The 20,973-nt window shown below is 40.1% G+C and overlaps 1 protein-coding gene across 4 annotated transcripts in view; it reads right to left on the reverse strand.

Moving 5' to 3' along the window:
- MAP3K20 (mitogen-activated protein kinase kinase kinase 20) overlaps positions 1-20,973 on the reverse strand; it is an 86,452-nt gene that overhangs the window by 16,928 nt on the left and 48,551 nt on the right. For 2 of the 4 annotated variants that reach the window (XM_079310341.1, XM_079310340.1), the window contains exons 10-14: positions 18,331-18,437; positions 12,374-12,509; positions 1,931-1,975; positions 994-1,024; positions 735-874 (exon numbers count right to left, since the gene is read on the reverse strand). In XM_079310341.1, coding sequence (XP_079166467.1) covers positions 735-874; positions 994-1,024; positions 1,931-1,975; positions 12,374-12,509; positions 18,331-18,437 — 459 coding nt within the window. Of the gene's footprint in view, positions 1-734; positions 875-993; positions 1,025-1,930; positions 1,976-3,260; positions 8,201-12,373; positions 12,510-18,330; positions 18,438-20,973 lie in introns of those variants that run through there. The other 2 variants (XM_079310342.1, XM_079310343.1) reach the window with 1 other exon arrangement.

The following is a 20,973-nucleotide window of genomic DNA, read 5'->3' on the forward strand; positions in this document are numbered from 1 at the left end:
AAAGCTAAATTTTCAGGACTAGCAATTACAAGTATCTCTTTACTAGCAAATTGTGATCTAAAATAATTGAGACCTAACAGAATTATAGATGCTGCTTTCATAGAATCCTTTTCCAAAGCTGACTGCCAGAAAACTGAACTCTCTCCCGTGGCTACAGTACTAATATCATTACTGCTGTTGTGATCACATTTTCCAGACTGTGATTTTCTTAACTTGTTACAAGCATTAGATATTTAAAACACTGTTTTAAAGCAAAGTTCTAAGAGCAAAGAAACATGTCTGTCACTCAGCTTTAAAGTTGTCCAACTGAGTTTTGTTAGTCTAAATATACTTTATGCTATAAATTAGATGTGGACGTCAGGAAGCTGAGCTTTCAGTTCAATAAACTGTATTTTATCAGTTTTTCTTCCAGCTAAAGAGAGCTCTCTCTGAAGATTCCCAAGCTCTTCTGCTGGGAGAATGGCCCTCCTAGATGAATCTGGAGCAGTACTGCCATTCAGCTCACAAGAAAATCAAGAATTAAAGAGGAGTGTAAAGACAACAGCACATTTTCATGCCTCATAAAATGCTCAGGTTGCTTTGAGCTCTAGATCATTATGAAGCTATAATTCTGTTTATTTTAGATACCAAATATGTTCTCTATTTAGCTCTGTCACTTTTTTGTTGCTAATACTACTGAAACCCTATAGACTCCACAATACACCACTGCAACATTCAATATACCCTGATAATACCTTTAAATGGATGATGTGTCCTCTGGAAACAATTCCCATATCCTTTAAATCCTCTTCTTCTAGAAGGAGCAATTGCTTCCCAGTGATATGATGTTCCTTAAACAAGCTAGCATAGATACTCATTTCACCAGAAGTATCGCCTTAAGATAAAAGAAGTTATTCAAAAATCCACAAGGCACTTGATTGGAGGGGGGAAAAGTGAACAAATATATATTAATTGATAAATGTGAATAGGAAATGATATATGAATAGCTTTTACCTTTTCTAGTAAGTTGCTGCATCCAGAAAAACTGCAAAAAAGAGGAACCAATCTTGAAGTTCAAATTATCAAAATCTTGTATTACAGTTATTTGGAGTTCACAAGTAATTATAGTTTTTAAAACAAAATTTAAAAATATTTCTGAAATTGGGATAAATGACTAAAGATTCACCAATGCAAGTGATTACTTCTATTTAGCTTTTCCAAACTGCCTTCCATTTTGAAGCCACCTTTCTCAGTTTATTGCCATGAAGAACTGAAATGATTGAAGCCAAAGCTGAGAAATGTCATGTGCTGAAAGGGCTGAAGGAACCAGGGCTTTTATGGTTTTTGCACTGGCTTTCCAGACAGCCCTTTGGTAAATGTCAGCCAAATAACACCATGATGCACAACACACAAAGGGAGTGCTTGATAGAACATTAAAATCATTTTGACACATCACTATGCCAAAGATAAATCACTGATGTGTCTTGTTTAGCCTTTCAACTGAATAAAAATGTAGAAAATACTCAATGCCACTATTTTATATGATAGAGACATTCCACAACCCCTAAAAAGCCCTAAACTTTTTTTCAGTTAATTGCCATCCAGGTGGCACAAGTGGGATAAAACTTTTGAACTAATTTTGTTCTGTCCAGGGTTGGATCATTGGGCACTTCCACATTCCTTAAAGGAGGACCCAGGAATGCTCTCCTGGCTGCTGTCAGTTTCCAGCTCCCACTGTTTTTTGGACACTGGAGAATGTAGCTGTTTTATGAAAGTAACTCAAATCCTTAATTTTCTCCTGGTCATTTTCAAGGGACATAAGTTTCACCAAACAAACAGCAGTAAAATCTCACCTAGATGTTCTGATCCAGCCTTCCCTCCCACCACACCCACTGCAATTTGTTAGAGTTCCAGCAACACAACCCTGGCCACATTAACACAAAATACTCACCACATCATCTTCGGTCCATGCACAAATATCAAAGGAGGGCAGCAACTGTGTGAGAGATACGAATTGAAAAGAAAACTGTCTGACCATTTTTCTCCCCTCCACCCAAATTTTACTCTGGTGGCTGATGCTATTCTGTTCCTTTTCCCCTGCAAAGTGCAGGACTTAGGCTGCAACTCATATTGATGCACTAAACCACAGGATTCACACTGATTGTGGGCTGGCTCCAATAGTGTGTTGGCAGTGTTAAATCGATCCTGTCCCTCTCTGCAGATAAAATCACCAGCAGATCTCCAACTAAAACAACCTAGGATGCAAAAGTAAACCATCTGATGGCAAGGGACTCTATCTGCCTCTTCTCTTCGTTCTGACAATACAGGAAGGCTTTTGCTATGGCTTTGGTATCACTTGATTTCTGCAATGAGAATAATGCTGGGATTATGACTCCCTCTCAAATCACGGGTATTTCTGCAAAAGGAAGGAAAACTTTGATTGGAGAGCAGCAAAACCAGAGTCTGGAGTCCAACCACTGCAGACTGTCTTCCCACCAATGTACAGACAATTCTCTCTTGGTTTCTGCCACTGCTTTGTAACCACTTCTGCAAGGCTGGAGGAGTGCAGCGCTTCCCAGCCTCCTCCTCCACTTTTTTGGATACAAGATGATGTTACCTCTTGAAGTACTAGGAAACCATGGAGGAATGGCTGCATTAAAAAATTCTATCATGATGTAATTGCAAACTCTTTTGCTGTAGCTAACAGTGATTTATGAGAGACTCAGCTTTGTTACCCATGAGCAACCATGGCTTTGTCCCCTCCTCCAGAGAGCCCTGCCACCCCCAGGCTCCCCAACCCACCCACAAGCCAAGCATGTCCCCCAGGCAGCCCCTCGCCCCAGCACCTCCAGCTGCACACTAACAGTGCCCCACAGCCTGGGCAGAGTGCTGTGGGGCAAAAGTGCTGCTGGGGGCAACACTTAAGCACAGGGAAGGGCAAGTGGCAATTGTTAACACCCTCAGCTGCTGTGAGCTGTGCCTCTGGGAGCACTTACAGCCAAACTGGCTGCTGCTGCAGCAGGAGCCTGGAATAATCATTTGTACAGCTGAAAAATTTACTGCAGAAGACCAATAATACATTTTTAGATGGACAGTGGGTTTTTCCAGCTTTCTTCATGTTTAAATATAACAGTGGCAGAACAGTTTTGTATTAATTTTTTTTTAAATGGGAGAATAAAGGAGAAATGTCACACAGCTAGTCATACAAAAAAGTGGCTTAAACCAGCAGACAATAAGAAACCTCATGGAACACCAGTGTTTTACACAGTGACACAAATGCATAAAATTTACTGTCAAAATGTTTATTGCAAAATAGAAGTTTGGAACAAAAGAGAAGCAAGGGAAAAGTTCACACCAAAAGAAAGTTTATGACACCAATCAAGGAAATTGAATACATTGCATGATTTCTTTTTGTTTGTTTGCTTTGGTTTTACACTGGAAAATCGAATCCACAGTGGGAATAAAACAAGACATGATATGTCAAGTGCAATAAAGAAGATAACTGACACTGCAAGATTTTACCACACAGAAGTGTAACATTGCATGTTCCACACAAATGATATATTCAGTTTACAGCACAAGAGTCTTGGCATAGGCATTGCACTCAGCTTTGCTTTTTCAGAAGGGAAAATGAAGTTTTCTAACACTGTGAAAATATTTTCAGTTCGAATTCCATCAGTTCAAACCTGAAGTGTAAATAGCACAGACTCATACTATTCAGTACAAAACTTCTTCAGTAGTGCAAAAGCAAGAAATGCAGTGGACTATAACTGACTTTAAAAGGCATATGAGTATTTAGCACACAATATAAAATGTTAAAAGAAAGTTGTTGGTTCTACAGTTTTAAAATTAAATCTTCACACATCAGAAATCTCTGTGCAGATTTTACAGTGTACACTAAGTTGAAGCCTGGGGGAAAGGGGAAAGGTCTCTCCTCCAGATTCCTACCAGTGCATTTTAACGGTTGTGAAAATTACTAAATGAATTTACTTCTTCTACATGAACATTCTACCTAGGACTGTAGTTAAAACCTCTGTCAAGTCAAGAGGTCTTATTAAAAACCTGTAAAAGCTGCCTGATTACAGATAAAGGAAGTACAGCACTAAAGACACACAGTGCTCAGTACTTAACAGCTACATGCACACTACAGATCTATTGCTACTGCTGAGAGCCACACCCATCATTACTGCATCAGATACTTAACTCAGAACAAACACTTTAAAACCCAGAAGGAAAAGGAATCAACATCTAAGAAAACCTCTGGAATGATAAGCAAGTGACGAGCCATGACTATGACAAGAGGCCGTGCCAGAAAGCCCTTCCTGCCCAGAGGGGACAAGCTCCCTGCCAGGGAGCACACCTACACACCGAACCTTAAGGCACTTGCTACGCCAAGAAATTAGTGATGTCATCGTCACAAAAATGACTAGATCAAAAGTTTTCCTTCATTAAGCCTCATTTCCATTTTTTTTCACCACTGCTGAAGGAAAAGGAAGACCTGTCTTGGTCCCAGCTGACCATTAAGCAGGCCAAAAGTCAATCCTCCCCATTCTTCTCTGAGGCCACTTACCACCTAAGTTAATGTTTGCAGTACAGCAGCCTGGTAAAAACGCCAAGTTCAGGCCTGGCTCTTACCTTTCCTCTCCATCAAATGCAGTGATACTATTTTGCTGGAAATACCTTCAGGCTTTATGGAAGACAAAGGAAACTGGGAACCCAAAAGGCCTGGCAGGGTCTAGTGAGCTGAGAGGTGTACAAGGCACAGGAAGGCTTTTAGTGGTTTGTTCTGGCTTTGGCCAGAGCAGCAACAGAAATGCCTTCTGGGTTTGGTTAACGCTTTCATAAGCTGACACACTACGTGGCTGTGGACTGTTGTGGAGATTTGTATAACCTGGGGATGAGACAGACAGAAGATGGACTGGGATACATTGCAGAGCAAAATCAGGTGTGGAAGATTAAATACTCTGACTTCCTTCAACCACCATATCTGCCCACCATTTTCAACACCTTAATCTATTGAGTAGCATTTCAGAGGCAGAAACAACATATTGATTCTCACATATGATAAGTGGCTTGTAAACTGGAGACACCTGGTGTGAAACTATCACAGGTGAGTAAAAATGCAAATAATAGTACTGTATTTTTTTTTTTTAGCAAGCATAGCCAATATCCTAAGTGTAACATTATCTCAACTGCATCAGAAGAGCTTGTCACGTTATCACCTTATCTACAACTCAGAGGTCACCTTTGCTACTTTAAATACACGGGGAAGTTTTAAACGAGCTTATCTTTTCCCTTAATATAGTTTAATTTGCTTTGAGAAACAATATGGGGAAAAAGATGAAGGGGAAAAATCCCTCTTGATTCATTAAAAATACTGAAATAAGCAGATAGTAGAAACTACTACAAACACGTTACCACATTGTGATGGTATTTGCTGATATAAGTCACACCCCTGGGTAAGCACAAAACCTTGAAGACAGACTTAAACTTTGTGATGTTGTAACTACGAAAATCTGTGTCATACTACTTAAAAACTATTTTTTCTTTCTGTAAAGATTAAGGAGTGAATTTACAAATTCAGTTAAAATCCACACAAACAGAAATGTGCATCAAGTGCTCCAAGATTGTCAAACACCAAAAAAAGTGCAAAATATCAATGCTAGGAACAGATTTTCCAGGGTTTTTGAATTTAAAATGTACTGAACCAAATTTTGTTTTCAGTTGTACAACCCTACACTGTTTATGTGATACAGTAATCTATGCACAATGATACACATCTTAAGACCTAAAGTGCACACATTACATTACACAAATCCATCAAATTTTGCTGAGTGCAAAGTGGCAGTTACAAAAATAGATTCATTGCTGTAGGTGTAAGAAGATGTAGACTTACAAAAATAGTACAAATCTACTCTGGAAAAGGCTACTTGATCTTATTTCCATTTCATTATTTGCCCTTCCAAGTCTCTTCTTCTCCCTAAAATAGGGTTGCTTTGATGGACCTAAGAAGCCATCCCCACCTGGGCCAAAGAAATTTCTCCTTGGGATACTCTGAACATCTACTGCATCATTTAAATGATAAATTCATAATGAGAAAAGCTTCCAAAAAAAAGAGAGTTAGGTTCAAGTCAATAGATTTGGGAGTGTTTGTAAGAAGGTTAAATGACATGCTGCAGGAACCACACATCTCAGGTGGGTCTAATCCTGTGCAAGCAGAATGGAGTAGGCCAGCTTGGAGCACAGCACTTGTGCCTTGCAGGTGACCAGATCAGTGCTGAAGATAAAACAATTCTTTCTCACAACCCAAAGAGGGGCCCACTTTGTTTTGTTGAGTGAACAGGTAATGATTTCAGGCCTGCTGTTATCTAATGTATCCATTTTTCTCTAAGCTATCCACAAAACACTGTAATATGTAGGTTAGAGCTATGTAACAGGCAAGTCTATAATTAAAGAAGCCACTCAAAAACAGAAGTTTTATAAAAGAAATCCTTCCAGTAATTGAGAATGGAATTTTGATGGCTTATTCCCACTACTGCTGAACTACACAGTAACATTTTTCTTTTGAAATGCTGCCCTTCTTCCTTGGCAAATATTTTACAACATTTTCCTTTCTAACCTGCATCTGTGTTCGCACTGGTTTCCCTCCCTCCTTCTGCATCACCACTAAAGGGGTCATCAGGAGAAACATCCTCACTGCTCTCAATGTAAGTGCCTGGCAGGCAATTATTGCAGCAGATTGTTACACACCGAGTTTTATGGTAAGCTGTAACAGCAGTGACAATACTTTAAAAGTACTGTAGCTGCAAAAAATAGTTATGCAGAGACTAGTAAATATTCCTGACATTACTGCCAGATTCTACTATGCAGAATTTCCACAAGCCACAGGAGTAGGGCCCAAGCTGAAGTGTCACAGTAGCTTCTCTTTGTCCTTTCCTAAGGATGGCACACGCTGTTTAGCACATACAACAATCAAAATTTACAAACACCGATTTTTGCTCTCAGGTACAAGAATAAGTCCATCAAAGTTAATGAGGCTTCATGGATTCACATCAACATAACTGAAAATTAGCTTCTAGATCACAATATCTGATAATAGATGCAGAGGTCTGATTGCAGTTTACTTTGGGAGAGTGAATTATATACACATGCACATACACGTGAGGGAGGAAAAAAAGAACATTTATACAAATCATCTACTAACAGGGATTATCTGGGTTCTGCTGCTATTCAGTTTTTAAATTATATCTTTAACCAACCCCTCCCTTCCCCCCCACCCCCAGCTTCTCTCTTCCTGGAAACCTATATGTGACTTCCTACAATGTTGCCTTTAAAAAGGCTGTAAATTAGAAACACAGCAAACCCCTTCACTACAACAGTAAGAAAGAATGGATGTAGAGAATAGCAAATTTGGAAGTACAAGCATATGCATGTGACTGACAATTAAAGGGGTAAGGGAAATGACAAAAAACACAAAAGAAAAATTTGAAGTACATTAATGGCATTAAAGTTTCTCCCAGTGTTTCCAGATCTTAAATTTATCAAGCCATAGTTTCTGTAATCAGGCACTAGGAATTTATGATAGAATCATAAAATAGTAATTAATAATCTCAATTAGTTGGAAAAGTTTAGTTTCAAATTTCATCAAAGTAGAAGTAAGTTGGCACAACCAAAACAAAAACAAATCTTTCTACATACAAATATGCTCACCCTGGTAAATATCATTGTTGTTTGTTTGTTTTTTGTTCTTTTACAGGATTTAAACAGACCAAACTGACAGGATTCTTGTTCTAAAACTTTATTGTTTTGCTTTGCTAAAACGATTTCAGGGTTAATTCTACAACTTATTTCATTCGCTGCTATCATCTGTGTCATCAAAATCATCATCATCATCATCATCGTCATCTGACCAGTCGAATTCACTGAAACCCAAAGCCATGTTGATTTTCTTCCCTTTTCTCATAGAGGTGGTTTTAGAAGAATTCTTTTTGGCTTGCATGTTTATCTGCATTCCAGAATGCAGGACAGATCCTGCTTGGTTCAGAGAGAAGATATCCCCAAAGCCCGTCATCATCAAGGCCTTCAGACTTTGGTTCATGCCAGCTACCTCCCCGTTACTTGTTGCTGTGATCTGACATGACATCTCTGCACTGTTTGACTCCTCTGTTTTAGATTCAAAGTAAGACTCCTGAGACATTCTTGCAGCAAGAGGTAAGAAAAACTATTTAAAGGAGGAAAGGACAGAGCAAAAGTGAAAGTTAGAACCAATTTAAAAATCAAGGAAAAAGACACCACCAGATTAGTCAGCAATCAACAGAAAGCATACGATTAGTGAATCTTAACACGGAGGTCAAGTAGGAATTCATTAAAACAGATAGAGTTCTTCTGGGGTCATTGTTCTTAAACCAAAGTGCAAAATCACTGAGTGGCATGGCAAGAACCACAGGCAACAGAGCTTTCATGACAAAAGAAAGTTCAAACTCTTCAATCCTTCATTTTGTACAGCACAAAACAGAGTATGACATTTCCCAAACAGGTGCACTGGTTCCAAGGCAACTGGAGTTGCTTAATCCAACCTTTCAGGATTGAAGAATAAATCAGGTAAAGACCAGAGAATCAAAACAAGCTCTGCAGTTTGATGCAGAAGCAGCAGCCCCTAAATATCAGAAATTAAAGCAGCAGCAGACTGGTTTGAGAGTATGCTCAAAAGGAGAGAAAGGGTCACCCTGCAACAGGCACAAACAGAAGTGAGTCTCTCACCAAAGCAAAGGACAGAATTGTCCTCCACCCTGCACCAGCACCACACCTTCAGAAGGCATCCCAGGGACAAGCAGGCAGGGGAAGAGGGGTGGTTTGGGTCAGCTTGTCAGCTTCTTCAGCTGCTTATTTTTTTCTTTTTTGCCTCTTTTTTTTCTTTAGTGGTACCAAGAGACATCTGTCAATTGGTTGTACATCATATTAAATTTCTGCTAATCTTCACCTACAGACAATGGCATTTTCCTGGCCCAGGCTGTTTCTAGTAACAAATGAAATATGCCCTCTTCAGGTAAATGATTAATGCCTCTTCAGAGTGACCAGGCTAGTAACCTCTGTGACATGTCTGTCTATGTTTCACAGGCAATAAAGCACAGGAATTTCACCCTAAGTTAAACTACCTACTTGTCTTGGGGTGCAAACTGAGACACTACTAAAACAACAGTAAGGGAGCTGTGCATAAACACCAGCACTAGCCTTTCTTTCCAAAGCATTTGTAAAACTACCTACCCAAAATTCATGGGTTTTCATATCTATTTTAACCTAATCAGAAAACTGACTCCAGAGTCAATGGCAGTTGATCACAACAGGTTACAGGGTGATGCCTTGGTAAGAGGCTTCACAGCCAGGGCTGCTCAAAGAGTGCCCATTTCTTGGTAAAACCACTTGCATGGACTAATTTTCTATCATTAAAAATGACAGTATCTGTCTTCTGTTTCACTTGAGATTTCCCTACTTACGCAGACTTACTATTTGTGGTTAAGTAAAGTTAGTGATCAGGGTTTAAGAAACCAAAATAAAACTAAGAAGTTGGGATGATGGGGTGCTCTAAGTACTCTTCATAAATCCTATTGCTGTGTGATGAAAGAACCTCCAGCTAAGCCTCTGCACACCTGGCTGTACAAAAACCCCCAGTTACACCATCAACAGCATGCTAGCTGGATCAAGAATTACCAAAAGCTCTTCCTGATAAAAAGAAGGAATCTTTTAAAAAAAATACCTAGCACACAGCACACATGCTTCACTCCCAGGTAGTTACAGTCATTTTAGATCCACAGAAGAGCATCCCCTGACACATGGGAAGAATTCCCTACAAAAACCAACAAAGCTGCAAATCAGCTTTCCACTAAAACACCTTTTTGGTTCATTGACTGTTCAATGCCTGAGAGTGGGTAAGCTGTGAATTGCTCATCTTGCAAGTCATCATCACATCCTCCATATTTTGCCATCTCATTATCTGGAGAATTTAAAGAGTTTGCTGGGACAGGGCAGGCCTTATAGTGACACACTGCATATGATGACTGTCAGAAGAGACCCTTAGAAATGGCTGGGATCCACCAATCTTTCTAAATTCCATGGATCTTAATGAGGACCTACAGGTACAGGGCATCAGAAGTGGTATATGGATTTCATGAGTTGCTCACTTTCTTCCTCTAAATAAGATGCTCATCTTAGCTACACTACCCTTGTAAAGTCAAATCTTCTTTCAAGAGAAGTCTCCCATTTCACATCAGCTATGGATATATTTTACTCCACCAAAATGCTCCAGATTCTCTTGTGCTAGAGGCTCTTGGAGATGTGCACAAAGGAATTTGCAGAGATCAGACTCAAAGGTGTCTGTTGTGTTAGATGCAGCAAAAATAGGATGAAAACAAGAGCAGGGAGAAATGCACAGAAGCATTTCTAAATATTGGCCTCATCCTTCCCTCATGCTGATATATGTGAAGCTACACTTTACTATTTAGAGCAGCCTGCCACTCATAGTTACCTACCATGTAGGATGAAGCTTCTACCAACCCTACAACATTGGAGAATCAAGTGGCAGAGACAACTTAGCTGTTCTCCTGTCACTAGGTTTAAGTTTCCACTCCTGCACACCACTGTTGGCCTCTGGTCTTTGCTGCAGATCCAAATGAAGGGGTGACTGCAGAACACAGAGCAGGGACAAGACTACCAGCAAAGACACAACGAGGCCTAGTGCTGGCTAAGAACCATGTTTATACCTCGTGGGAACTCTAAGATGTATCTGGTTACCATATCTTTACTCCTGCTTTTATAGTCAAGACTGTTTAAAGTCAAGCACTGCAGCTCCCTGTTGTAACTCTCTAGTCTGATGCTACTGAGCAGACACTGTCTGAACTAATGGAGGGAGACAGATGCTTGACTCCCAAGAGTTCCAGTTTGCAAACATAATGCCCAAAGATATTTTGCAAATGATTTACAGCTATGAATTTACAATATAGTTGTATGTGTAACCAGTGCTAAAAAAAAAACCTGATCCTCCTTGAACAAGCCCTCTTTTTCCAGTATGTCAAATTTTTTCCAATAAAAGGGCTCTTTAAATAATACATTCTGTGTAACAGTTCACTTAAGATGTATGGAAAAAACAAACTATTTCTCTAACAGAAGAAATTACATTTATATGCAATAGGAGAGTTGGGTTAATGCTATGCAGAAAGACAGTTCATGCTTAGCACAATAGGCCTTAGCACAATGCTTTATTCTTGCAGCAATGCCAGCTCTAAGTGAAAAGTACAAGTCATAAGCAAGTACAGCATAAAAAAACCCTAGGGCCTTGCTGGTGAAAAGGTTTGCTCATTAAGGCTGTGTCTCATGCTGTGCTCAGGATAGAGGATGGCCCACAGCTCAGTTACTGGAATCTTGCAAGTGTTAAAGCAAGCATACAGACATCTACTGAAAACATACAGAATCTGCACATAGGAAAACATTTATTCTCTGTGATTTCATTACTGCATGTTTGCAGCTGGAACATAAATGCATCTTCATTCAAAGAACAGCAATAAACTATGTCTTAAAAACAAGTCCTATGTAAATGGGTCTGGCTGGAATCAAGGTTATAAGTAGGATAAAATTGTGCATAAGAAAAATAATAATGCTACTTCAATCTCAATTTGGTATTTGTTTTAGCTAGTGCTCTAAAAACAAGTAGGTATCACAGTATTTTTTTAAACAACTCTGTTGTAATATGTCTCGCCATGCACTAACCCTGTGGTCCTCCCTCTGCCAATCAGTGGTTTAAGAGCATGGTATTTCATTAAGAAATCCAAGATAATGCAAGGAAGGCTTTTTGTTCAATTTACTAACAGAAATGTGGGAATTCTACTGGCTGGTAACTGGCCAGTCAAAGTTATGTTCACAATAATTATTAACAAAACCTTAAATTAATACATCAAATTTTGACCCCCTTTTCACAGAATGGGGATTTGCTTCTTCTCAAAGAAAAAGAACAGAATAAAAAAAATCTGCATAAGTTTCACAACATGCCTTTTGAAAGATACAAATGATTCTTACATTTAAGACCAAACCCTGCATTCTATAAAGTCAACAACTTCCTAGTTGAACAAAGAATTTATTAAATGTAAACAACTTCTAAAGCTGAGAACTCTAAATAAAACAATGGGACACTGCTTAAAATGCCCATGTCACAATATGAACTACCAGTAATATGTGGTATCTAAAGCATTAGGTAAAATTAAAAAAATAAATTATTATCTGGAGTGATGCAATAAAATTGGCCTGAAGGAACAACTGAAAACAGGAGCACTACTTCGGTATATCTTGAGATTTATATAGACAAAGCTTCTGACACAAGATGAAAGTTGAATTATTGTCTACTTACAGGAGTATTTGATTGTTCAGTTAACTTCTGCTCCCACATCTTCAAACGTCTCTCCCGTTCCTTTAGTTCCTGCTCTTTAAAGCTCAGATCACGCTCCAGTTTCTTTAGTCTCTCTAAGGTTGCCTCAATTTCACATCTGCACGGAGACAATTTGTTACGTCTTGTCTTTTCCTGACAGATATAAATTGTTCATAATTCTCACTTGAATGTTAATTAAATGTGAAAGGCTGAAAAGTACAATACTAACTCAAGCAGCTCATTTAATTATCAAATGCAAAGTCTTTCACAGCTTTAGGAACAAATTGTAATGTTTATACTTCAGAACAACCACAATACCTTCAGTTGAAGAAAAATAACATTTAAAAGAGTAAAATACCATATAACAAAAATATTTAAAAAATGAAAATTCTTTTCATTTTCAATTCTTTTCCCCCAACATCATGAAACATGATCCATAAAGCAACTGCATTAAGAACTGGTAGTGGGACAAGCATTAGCAACACAAAACAGGCAGTCCAAGAAGCCCATTTCTCTGGGTTTACACTATAAATGGTATTTGGACTTGCACACAAAATGTTCAGAAGCATTTTGTGGGAGAATGATTTATCCATTTGCCTTCTTATTTCTTTAGGTGAAGATACTAGAGCAAAAATACAAACTGATATAAGCCATCCCTTCAAATGGTTACAAACACAAACTTCTCAAGTTTGAAACAATTGTGAAAAGGATATGATTTACTTTTCTCTCCTTCTCACCATACACGCAAAGTTATGAAAAGCAGGAAGAGCAAGAAATGAAGGAAATATTCTAAGAAAGTTTCAGATAGTATCTTTATTTGGTTCCACTGCACAAACCTCCAGTAACAAGGTAGTTTCCTTTGACACACTTTCTGATGGATGGTATATTTTAAACACATGAACTGAACTGCTCGTGGAAAAGAGTTTAACAGATTCTGCACTACACACATACACAGAAAGTGAACAACAATTCTGTCACCAGATTCAGAAATATATTTTGCTTGTGGAGGAACCAAAGAAAAAACTCCAATTAGTATGAGTATGCATTTAACATTTCTGTGCCTGTTTGGGAGATTGTGCACTGCCTGCCACCTGTATCCTGACAGTTGTGGGAAGTCAATCACAGTGTTTTGTTTTTCTCATTGAAAAAGTGAACTCCTAAGAAGACAAGAGATCCTAAAGAAGAGCTCCAAAGATAGCTATTTGGATTCTGCAAGGCCAAATATTCTGCTCCAACTTCCACATTATTTTTCTTTGAGTCTATTTAATCAAATCAAATAATATAAATATTTCAAATTTAATGGATTTCTCATTTTGATAAGGCACCTCCGTCAGACAGCATAGCTTACAAAGTACAGTGAAAGGATTCAGAGCCAGAATAACCAGCAAATCCTACTGCAAACTTTGCTACCATGCTTAATTCTACTGCAGAAATCAGCCACCTGGGGGCAAAGGCATTTATCACACTTGAGTCCTGCTGAGTGAGCTGTTCTATGTGGTGGTCAGAACAAATACCCCTCATAATTACCATGCTTCAGATTTCAAGAAAAATTCTCTATCATATTTAGGCATGCATAGTTTAAGACTAATCCATGTGCTGGGTAGAAAGTGGTCACATATCATAATAAAGAGACAACAAGGGAACAAACTAAAAGGCACTGGACCAAAATTCAGAAAGTGACTCCTCCCCAGACACCCATATCCCTCATAAACCCTCTCTGTCAGGTGAAACACATGCTATGTTATCTGTGGAAACAGCAGTTTGAGGGCAGTTGTAAGCACTGCTTCTCTTAGTTTGTCTCTCATCATCGCTGCTACTTACACACAACTCTATAATTTTTTAAATATGTAAATTACATTCTCTTTTAAAATAATATTATGCACTAGGGGAGTCCTGGTAACAATAGTTTTTTCTCTGTCAAAAGTCTGTTTTGTACTGTAATTATCTCTCTTCATTAGACAGAAACTTCTCTTATAATAAAAGGTTAGTCTGCAAAAACAGTTGCATTCTGAAAAATAATTCCACTGCATAATGGAAGTGTAATTAAAGAGAAAGCTACTGTACATTGCCCAGTTAATGAGTCTTACTCCATAAATGAAGCAGCTTGAAACATTATACATTGTAGGGCAAGTGGATTTGTTTGCTTCTGTAGTGTGAGCTTACTGTTTTTTCCAGAAAAATTTCATTCTGTAACACTGAAGAACACATCCTGCATTACTAGAAACTATAATGATAAACATTCACAGATTAAAAACAATGACTGGCATTTCTTTACATGCCTTGAACTGCTACTAATACACCAATATAAGTATCACTAGTAAACTATTTTAATCACTGGAGCAGCCACTCGTGGGGAGAGGATGGAAGGAAAGCTGCAGTTAGTATATATGACTAAATGCAGATAAATGTGATCTCTCACTGAACTGAAACATCATTACTTCTACAGTAATTTTTTCTGACTGTAATAGAAGTGACTTGAAAAAGGGCTCCAAAAAGATCACAGAATATGAACATAAATACAGGGCAGACCTATGCAACTCAGGCATAAGGCAGTGCCCTTGTTTTATTAATAATAAAATGTGCCAAACGTGTGGAACAGTTAGGAAAAAGGACACTGAATTATTTTAAAGAAAAACAGAACAAGCAGATCAAATTATTAATATAAAAATTAAGACCTGAAAATGCTACAAATAGGACCACATCATATAGGTAAGTCAAAAAATCATCTGTGTTGTCAACTCCAGCAGTTATGTACAGACTCAGCCCACTCTCAGTTTTCATGCCAGCTACTCAGTGATACTGAAGACTCCAGTTACTTGCTGTTATAGCTACAATTTTGGCATGTCTATACAAAAACAACCTCAGCTTGCCTTTTTTTAAGAGTGGGGGAAAATGCAATCCAGCTTGCCTGAGCTTTGATTTGCTTTGGTAAGTGCAGTATCCCTGTGAAAGTGCAGTATCTGGATCATTAATTCAGAGGTCCCTCAGAGGAACAAGCATAATTTTTGCTTCTCCCAAGCCCACCCTTCTCCAGGGCTCTGATATCCAAGCTTCATTAAAATTCCCTATTTTGTGATAATACATCTCATTCTTTTCCTGCTGCTGGTTCCACTATCTCTTTGCAAATCACTATGGTATAAAAAAACATGGAAAAAAAAAATCACCAGTAAAAGCTAAGATTTTTCAATGCAGAAGTTGAAATACATTGAACTTTTGGGCAACTGTTTTTAGTAACAAACTTAGTCTCTTTCAGTTTATCCTTTGGGATCACTTTACACATCTTTCATCTACTTCAGGTGGCCAATTTTTGCATACTTTCAGTTTATTTGGCTAAACTTTCATGAAAGCTTCCACTCAGACCCAGCTTTTGCACCAGGGCGGGAAGCTGCTACCAGAATTTGGATAGAGGAGCACCCCTCCAGCTTCCAAGCAAGTCCCCACATGATTTGTGCTCTTTCTGAACACTGTGTTTTCATTTTGGCTCAATTAAAAAGTCATCTTTGCTTTCATGCAAATCATGTCCCATCACCAATTTTTATTTCCTCTCATATTTCTTTGTCTCCAGTCATTTATTCTTCCAGAAAAAATGCCACATTCATTTTTAACACAAGTCTCCATGGTAAGAAGTTTTTTCATTACTTGATAACACCAGAGAGCTTTTTGTTGCTGTACACCTTTTGTTGTTTTTAACACCTTTTCAGACACTCCTCATCTGAGAAACTCAGGTGTATCAAAACAAAATTTGCAAGAAATACTGGGGTCACTTGAGACACACTTCAAGAAATAAACAGATTAATAAAACAATGTTTGTTACCAAATATCAGCTAGCACAGGTTTTATTTTGCTATATTGGCAAGATTTAAGTAGTTATTCACTTTTCCTAAAAGCATTTGAATATTTGCTCTTGATACCTTAAGTTTTAGCTTGTGTATTTTTCAGATTCTGTACTGCCTTAGAGTGTGGCTCTGAACTTCACATAAAGTGTTAGCACGTTCTCTTCACAGTTTAGTTAGACAAAACAATCCATTTCCAGCCCGAGAACCAAGGACACCATTACAGCTTTGGGCCCAAAAAGTGTGAATAGCAGCAAAGCAATCTAGGAGGAGGGGACTTCATAACCTGAAGCTGTAACTGGACAATTAACCCCAATATGTGGATGGAGCAAAACTTTTAAAGTGTGAAAATGTGACCAGGATCCATTTTGCATCCATCTTGGGTAGAGCCACAGCCAGGCCTTGTACGTCCCAAGGCGTATCCTTTGAAGGCCTTTAAATAAATACCTGCTTCATTCATTTAACACTGTCTTGCCTCTGCTTCAGGTAGACTCCTTAGGCATCACTCACCTTTTAAATAAATATTTGTTATAAGAAATCCCTCATGAGGGTGTACTTTTTTTCCAACCCTCCTTGCTCTGTCTGCTGTAAAACCCACCCCACGATGCTCAGCGTCTGCATGAACAATGGCGGCCATGAAGTTGGGGTACTTTAGGTACCACCATGAGTGCCAGGCCCGGGAGCGGGGCAGGGGGCAGCAGCGGTGCCCGGAGCGGGCGGCTCGGCGGGGCGGCCCCGCGGTCAGGGGGCAGCAGCAGTCCCGGAGCGGGCGGCTCGGCGGGGCGGCCCCGCGGTCAGGGGGCAGCAGCAGTCCCAGAGCGGGCGGCTCGGCGGGGCGGCCCCGCGGTAGCAGCGGTGCCCGGAGCGGGGCGGCCCCGCGGTCAGGGGGCAGCAGCAGTCCCGCAGCGGGCGGCTCGGCGGGGCGGCCCCGCGGGGCGCAGTGCGGCGCTGCCGCCAGCAGATGGCGCGCAGCCCCCGCCGCCCGGCGGCCCGCGTCGGGGCTGGCCCGGCCCGGGCTATTTATACCGCGCCGTGTGACCGGGGGCGTCCCAGCTACAGCTCAGTTTTTCCACTCGCCCCATTAAAAATCTACGCCTTGCCTTTCCTGGCAAGGCAGCGGAAGAACCGCGGGATTGCCGGGCTTGACACAAGCCCCATTTCCATGTGCTCTTCCCCATCCCTCCACCCCGTCCCGGTTTCTTCGATGCAGGGAATCTTTCGGTATTTCTGCTCCCTGCTTATTTGGCATAAAGCCAACGCTTCTTAATATAGACTGAGACACGATCATCTGCAAAAATCATCTCCCTGTGCAGATCTGCTTTCAATATTCCATCTCAAACAGAAGGCTGTACTGGGAGGCAGCAAGTTTTCTAACCCACAAATAAGCTTCAGGGACGGGTTTTTGAAGTTTTGGCACATTCCAAAGAAGATGCTGGACGTTTTGCTGCAAAACTGTAATGTAATCAAATAGTCTCAAACCTCATCTCCATTTATAATGCATAACAATTACAATCAGCAACAGCTAACTGCCAGAATCATATGCTCAAGCATTGCTGGAACATTATGTAAAAACAGGACTGGCCTGGGCATATGCTGGACATGCAAAAACACAGTCATACAAAGTAGAGAACATATAAAAAATGGCAGAATGCATACAAATGGAGGTTTGGCTTGAAAGGGGGGGTCGGGTTTATTAGGCCTGTTATCTTTTTTCAGTTTTAATACTAACATCACCGATACACTTTCTGTGAAAATGGCATCAAACCTACATGTTATCTGAGTTCTTTTGCCCCCACACTATTGACTGAAACCTTGTAATTGGTTTTAAGATGTGAATCACAAAACCATAAATACCGTGATGCCTAAACCAGTGTAATAATAAATATAGGGTACAGCTAAGTGCATTGGCTCCTAATACGAGTTTCACAACATTCTGGGCATTCCTGAAAAACAACAAGGTAAGTTACGTTCTAAAAATACTTCAAGCACACATATTTTCTACCAGTACATCACTGGAGTCTGATGTCTTTCTGAAAAACAGAAAAAACACTCATACCATTTCAATGTAAACTCACATCACATCATCTTGGAAGAAAGAAAACTTACCTCCACTCCGCCTTGTTATGCAGGAATGAGTTACACTGGTCTGGAAGGTTGCTGTCATTTGACATAGATTCCAGGATTGAAATAATCTGCTTGAAAGATGGTCTTTTCTGAAGAAAAAAGAAAATGAAAACAGAGCATTTGCATTATACAAAACTACTAAAACTATCTGTAGGAATTTTTCAACTGAAACACCACAATTAACAGAAGTGCCACACTTCTTTCTGACCACAGCATCCTTCAAGAGGACTGTAAGTCTGGAAATGGTTTCTTTTTGTTCTTCCATTAGAGAGAAGTTTGACAAGAGTCACACAGGCTAGTAGGACTCAAGCCTTTAGCTGTCTCACATGTCTACCAGTAAAACAGTGTTAAACATTAGAATCATCAATAATCATCTAGATTCTTAATTTGAAAGAATAATTTTTCTCAAGCAAAGAGGGAAAATGCTTCCAAATAGAGAAGGCTGGACCATCAGCAACTCATAATTACACAGATGGCCTTTTACAGGTATTAACGTAAACTCTTTGGTGTGTGAACAAGTTATTTAGCTGCCTCTCAAAAACAGGTTTCTGACTGCAATTCCCCTCTTGCAGAGGGGATACTTTCAGAAAAACTCTCACTTAGCTACTCCAGGAACAGCCAGGGAAGAAGTGAAGATTGAGGCTAGGGAAGGATGTCTTCTTGCCTGGCAGCTAAGCTCACATTAATGCACTCTGTGCTCTTCTGTCCTGGGCTCATTTACTGAACTTTCTGTTCCAGGGCTCTCCATAAAAGACCCACTGTGCTCACAAGTCAGAAAGACCATTTAAAACTTTTCTGTTTATTTTTTTTATTCCTTTTCCCTTAGTCCTAAGGGGAAGCTATAAAGTAGGATAATAACTGAAAACTGAAAAAGCCAGTTAAAGGTGTTTCTTGAAAGAGTGCTGACTCTGTTAGTCTGTTTGACAGACCCCAGACAAGGTTGAGACAAAAGGTTGAAACAAAATGTAGATACATAATAAGAGGATGATGCACATTCTCTCTCTACTGTGCCTTTAATTATACCATTTCTGCTAAAATTACAGATGCCGCAATTAAAACGTGCATTTTAATTTGGGAGCACAAAAACAATTAGGAACAATGCTGAGGTGTCTCTCTCAGGAAGATCCAAGTGATTTCCACATTATAAAAGACAGACAATTTCTTTATTTTAAATGTCAAACAGCATGAAAAAGTGTCAAATGCGTAACAAAAAAAGAGACAAGCTCTCTTATACAGTAATGCTGTACTATTCGTCTGTAACTGGAGGCTTTGTCTGTCATTTTTTGGTCCACCTCCATGATTTCAGGCAAGGGGCAGTTCAGTGAGCTACAGGAATTTTCTTTGCCCCAGCCCCAAGTGGTTATGCAGTTTGTTCCCCAGCCCAGCATGCAGAGAGCAGCACGCTGGGCAGGCACAGCTTCACAGCAACAGGTACCTTTCATGCAGCACGCTGCTTGCACTGGTGACACGGTCCCAGTATGGAAACCAGCAGGGTTCCCCTGCCTTTACAGGGTCCTGGGAGGCAGCTGTCCTCCCCTCCACGTGCATGATGGTGCTGGACCTGCCACAGCTGAGCAGATCCTCTGAACACAACCTGGGAAGAGCCTGAGCTTCCCTGGTCAGGAGTGGGCTGCACTGGGGGTACAGATCATAAAATCCATCCATGGCACCACCACCACCATTTCCAGTGCAATTTTGGGGCACGAGAACCTTTGACTGGCCTTCACACCCTTTTTGTTGCTACAGCTGCATTTCTTGTATGCACACCAGTGGATGTGAACATTTAAGGGATTCAAGGCCCTCCCAAACGGTGAGGAACTGCCAGACAGGAGATAGTGGCTTCTGCAATTTACCAGGGTAAACTGCTAAACATTGTCCAACAGACTGGCAGGTGCATAATGTGCCTATACAAAACAAATTCTATTTTCAGGAAGACATCAAGGGACAACATTTCCATGCTCAATTATTTACAATATTTTATGGACTATTCAGGATCATTTACAAAACACATTAGGAGCTTTGCTTGCCCCTCCTTTCTCAGGTGTATACTGGGAAGCTATAGGGCCAGGCTGACACTAAGTGAGCACAGTCAACGCTACTGTCAGGCTTGTCTGAAGCAACCAGAGTGGAGACAATGACAGAGAAAACAAGGCTTCTACTAAAGGCAGGCAAAAGGGTCAACCAGGTGATTTGGGAGAAGCAGCCACAATCACTTGGTGGGTTCTGCACTACAGGCGAAGGAGCTGCTGAGCTGGTGCAACTGGAGCTGGAACAAATGCAGAGTCACACAGTACTGCCAAAGTACTGTACATTCTGGCTGTGCAAATTCTGTAAACAGCCAGCAGTCACCCTGCCAGCTTTGCAGCTGCCAGATTTACAGGTAACAGCTTTGCATGGAGACAAACCTGACAGGAAGGCACAAGCCTACATTGTCATGTGGATTTTGTTGGTTTCTTGCCCCTAGGAAAGGATAATTTCAGATTTAATAAATGCACTCTAAATGCAGAGTGATACCTTGGTTAAAACTGGCAAGAAGTGAGAGCTGGGAGCCTGAGCTCATCCTGAGCTGAGAAACTTTTTAAAAAAATCTTTTCAGTAGATAGCTGCTTAGCACTTTCTAGAAAG

Source organism: Erithacus rubecula (genome assembly GCF_903797595.1).
Source record: "Erithacus rubecula genome assembly, chromosome: 8".
NCBI classification, from domain to species: domain Eukaryota; kingdom Metazoa; phylum Chordata; class Aves; order Passeriformes; family Muscicapidae; genus Erithacus; species Erithacus rubecula.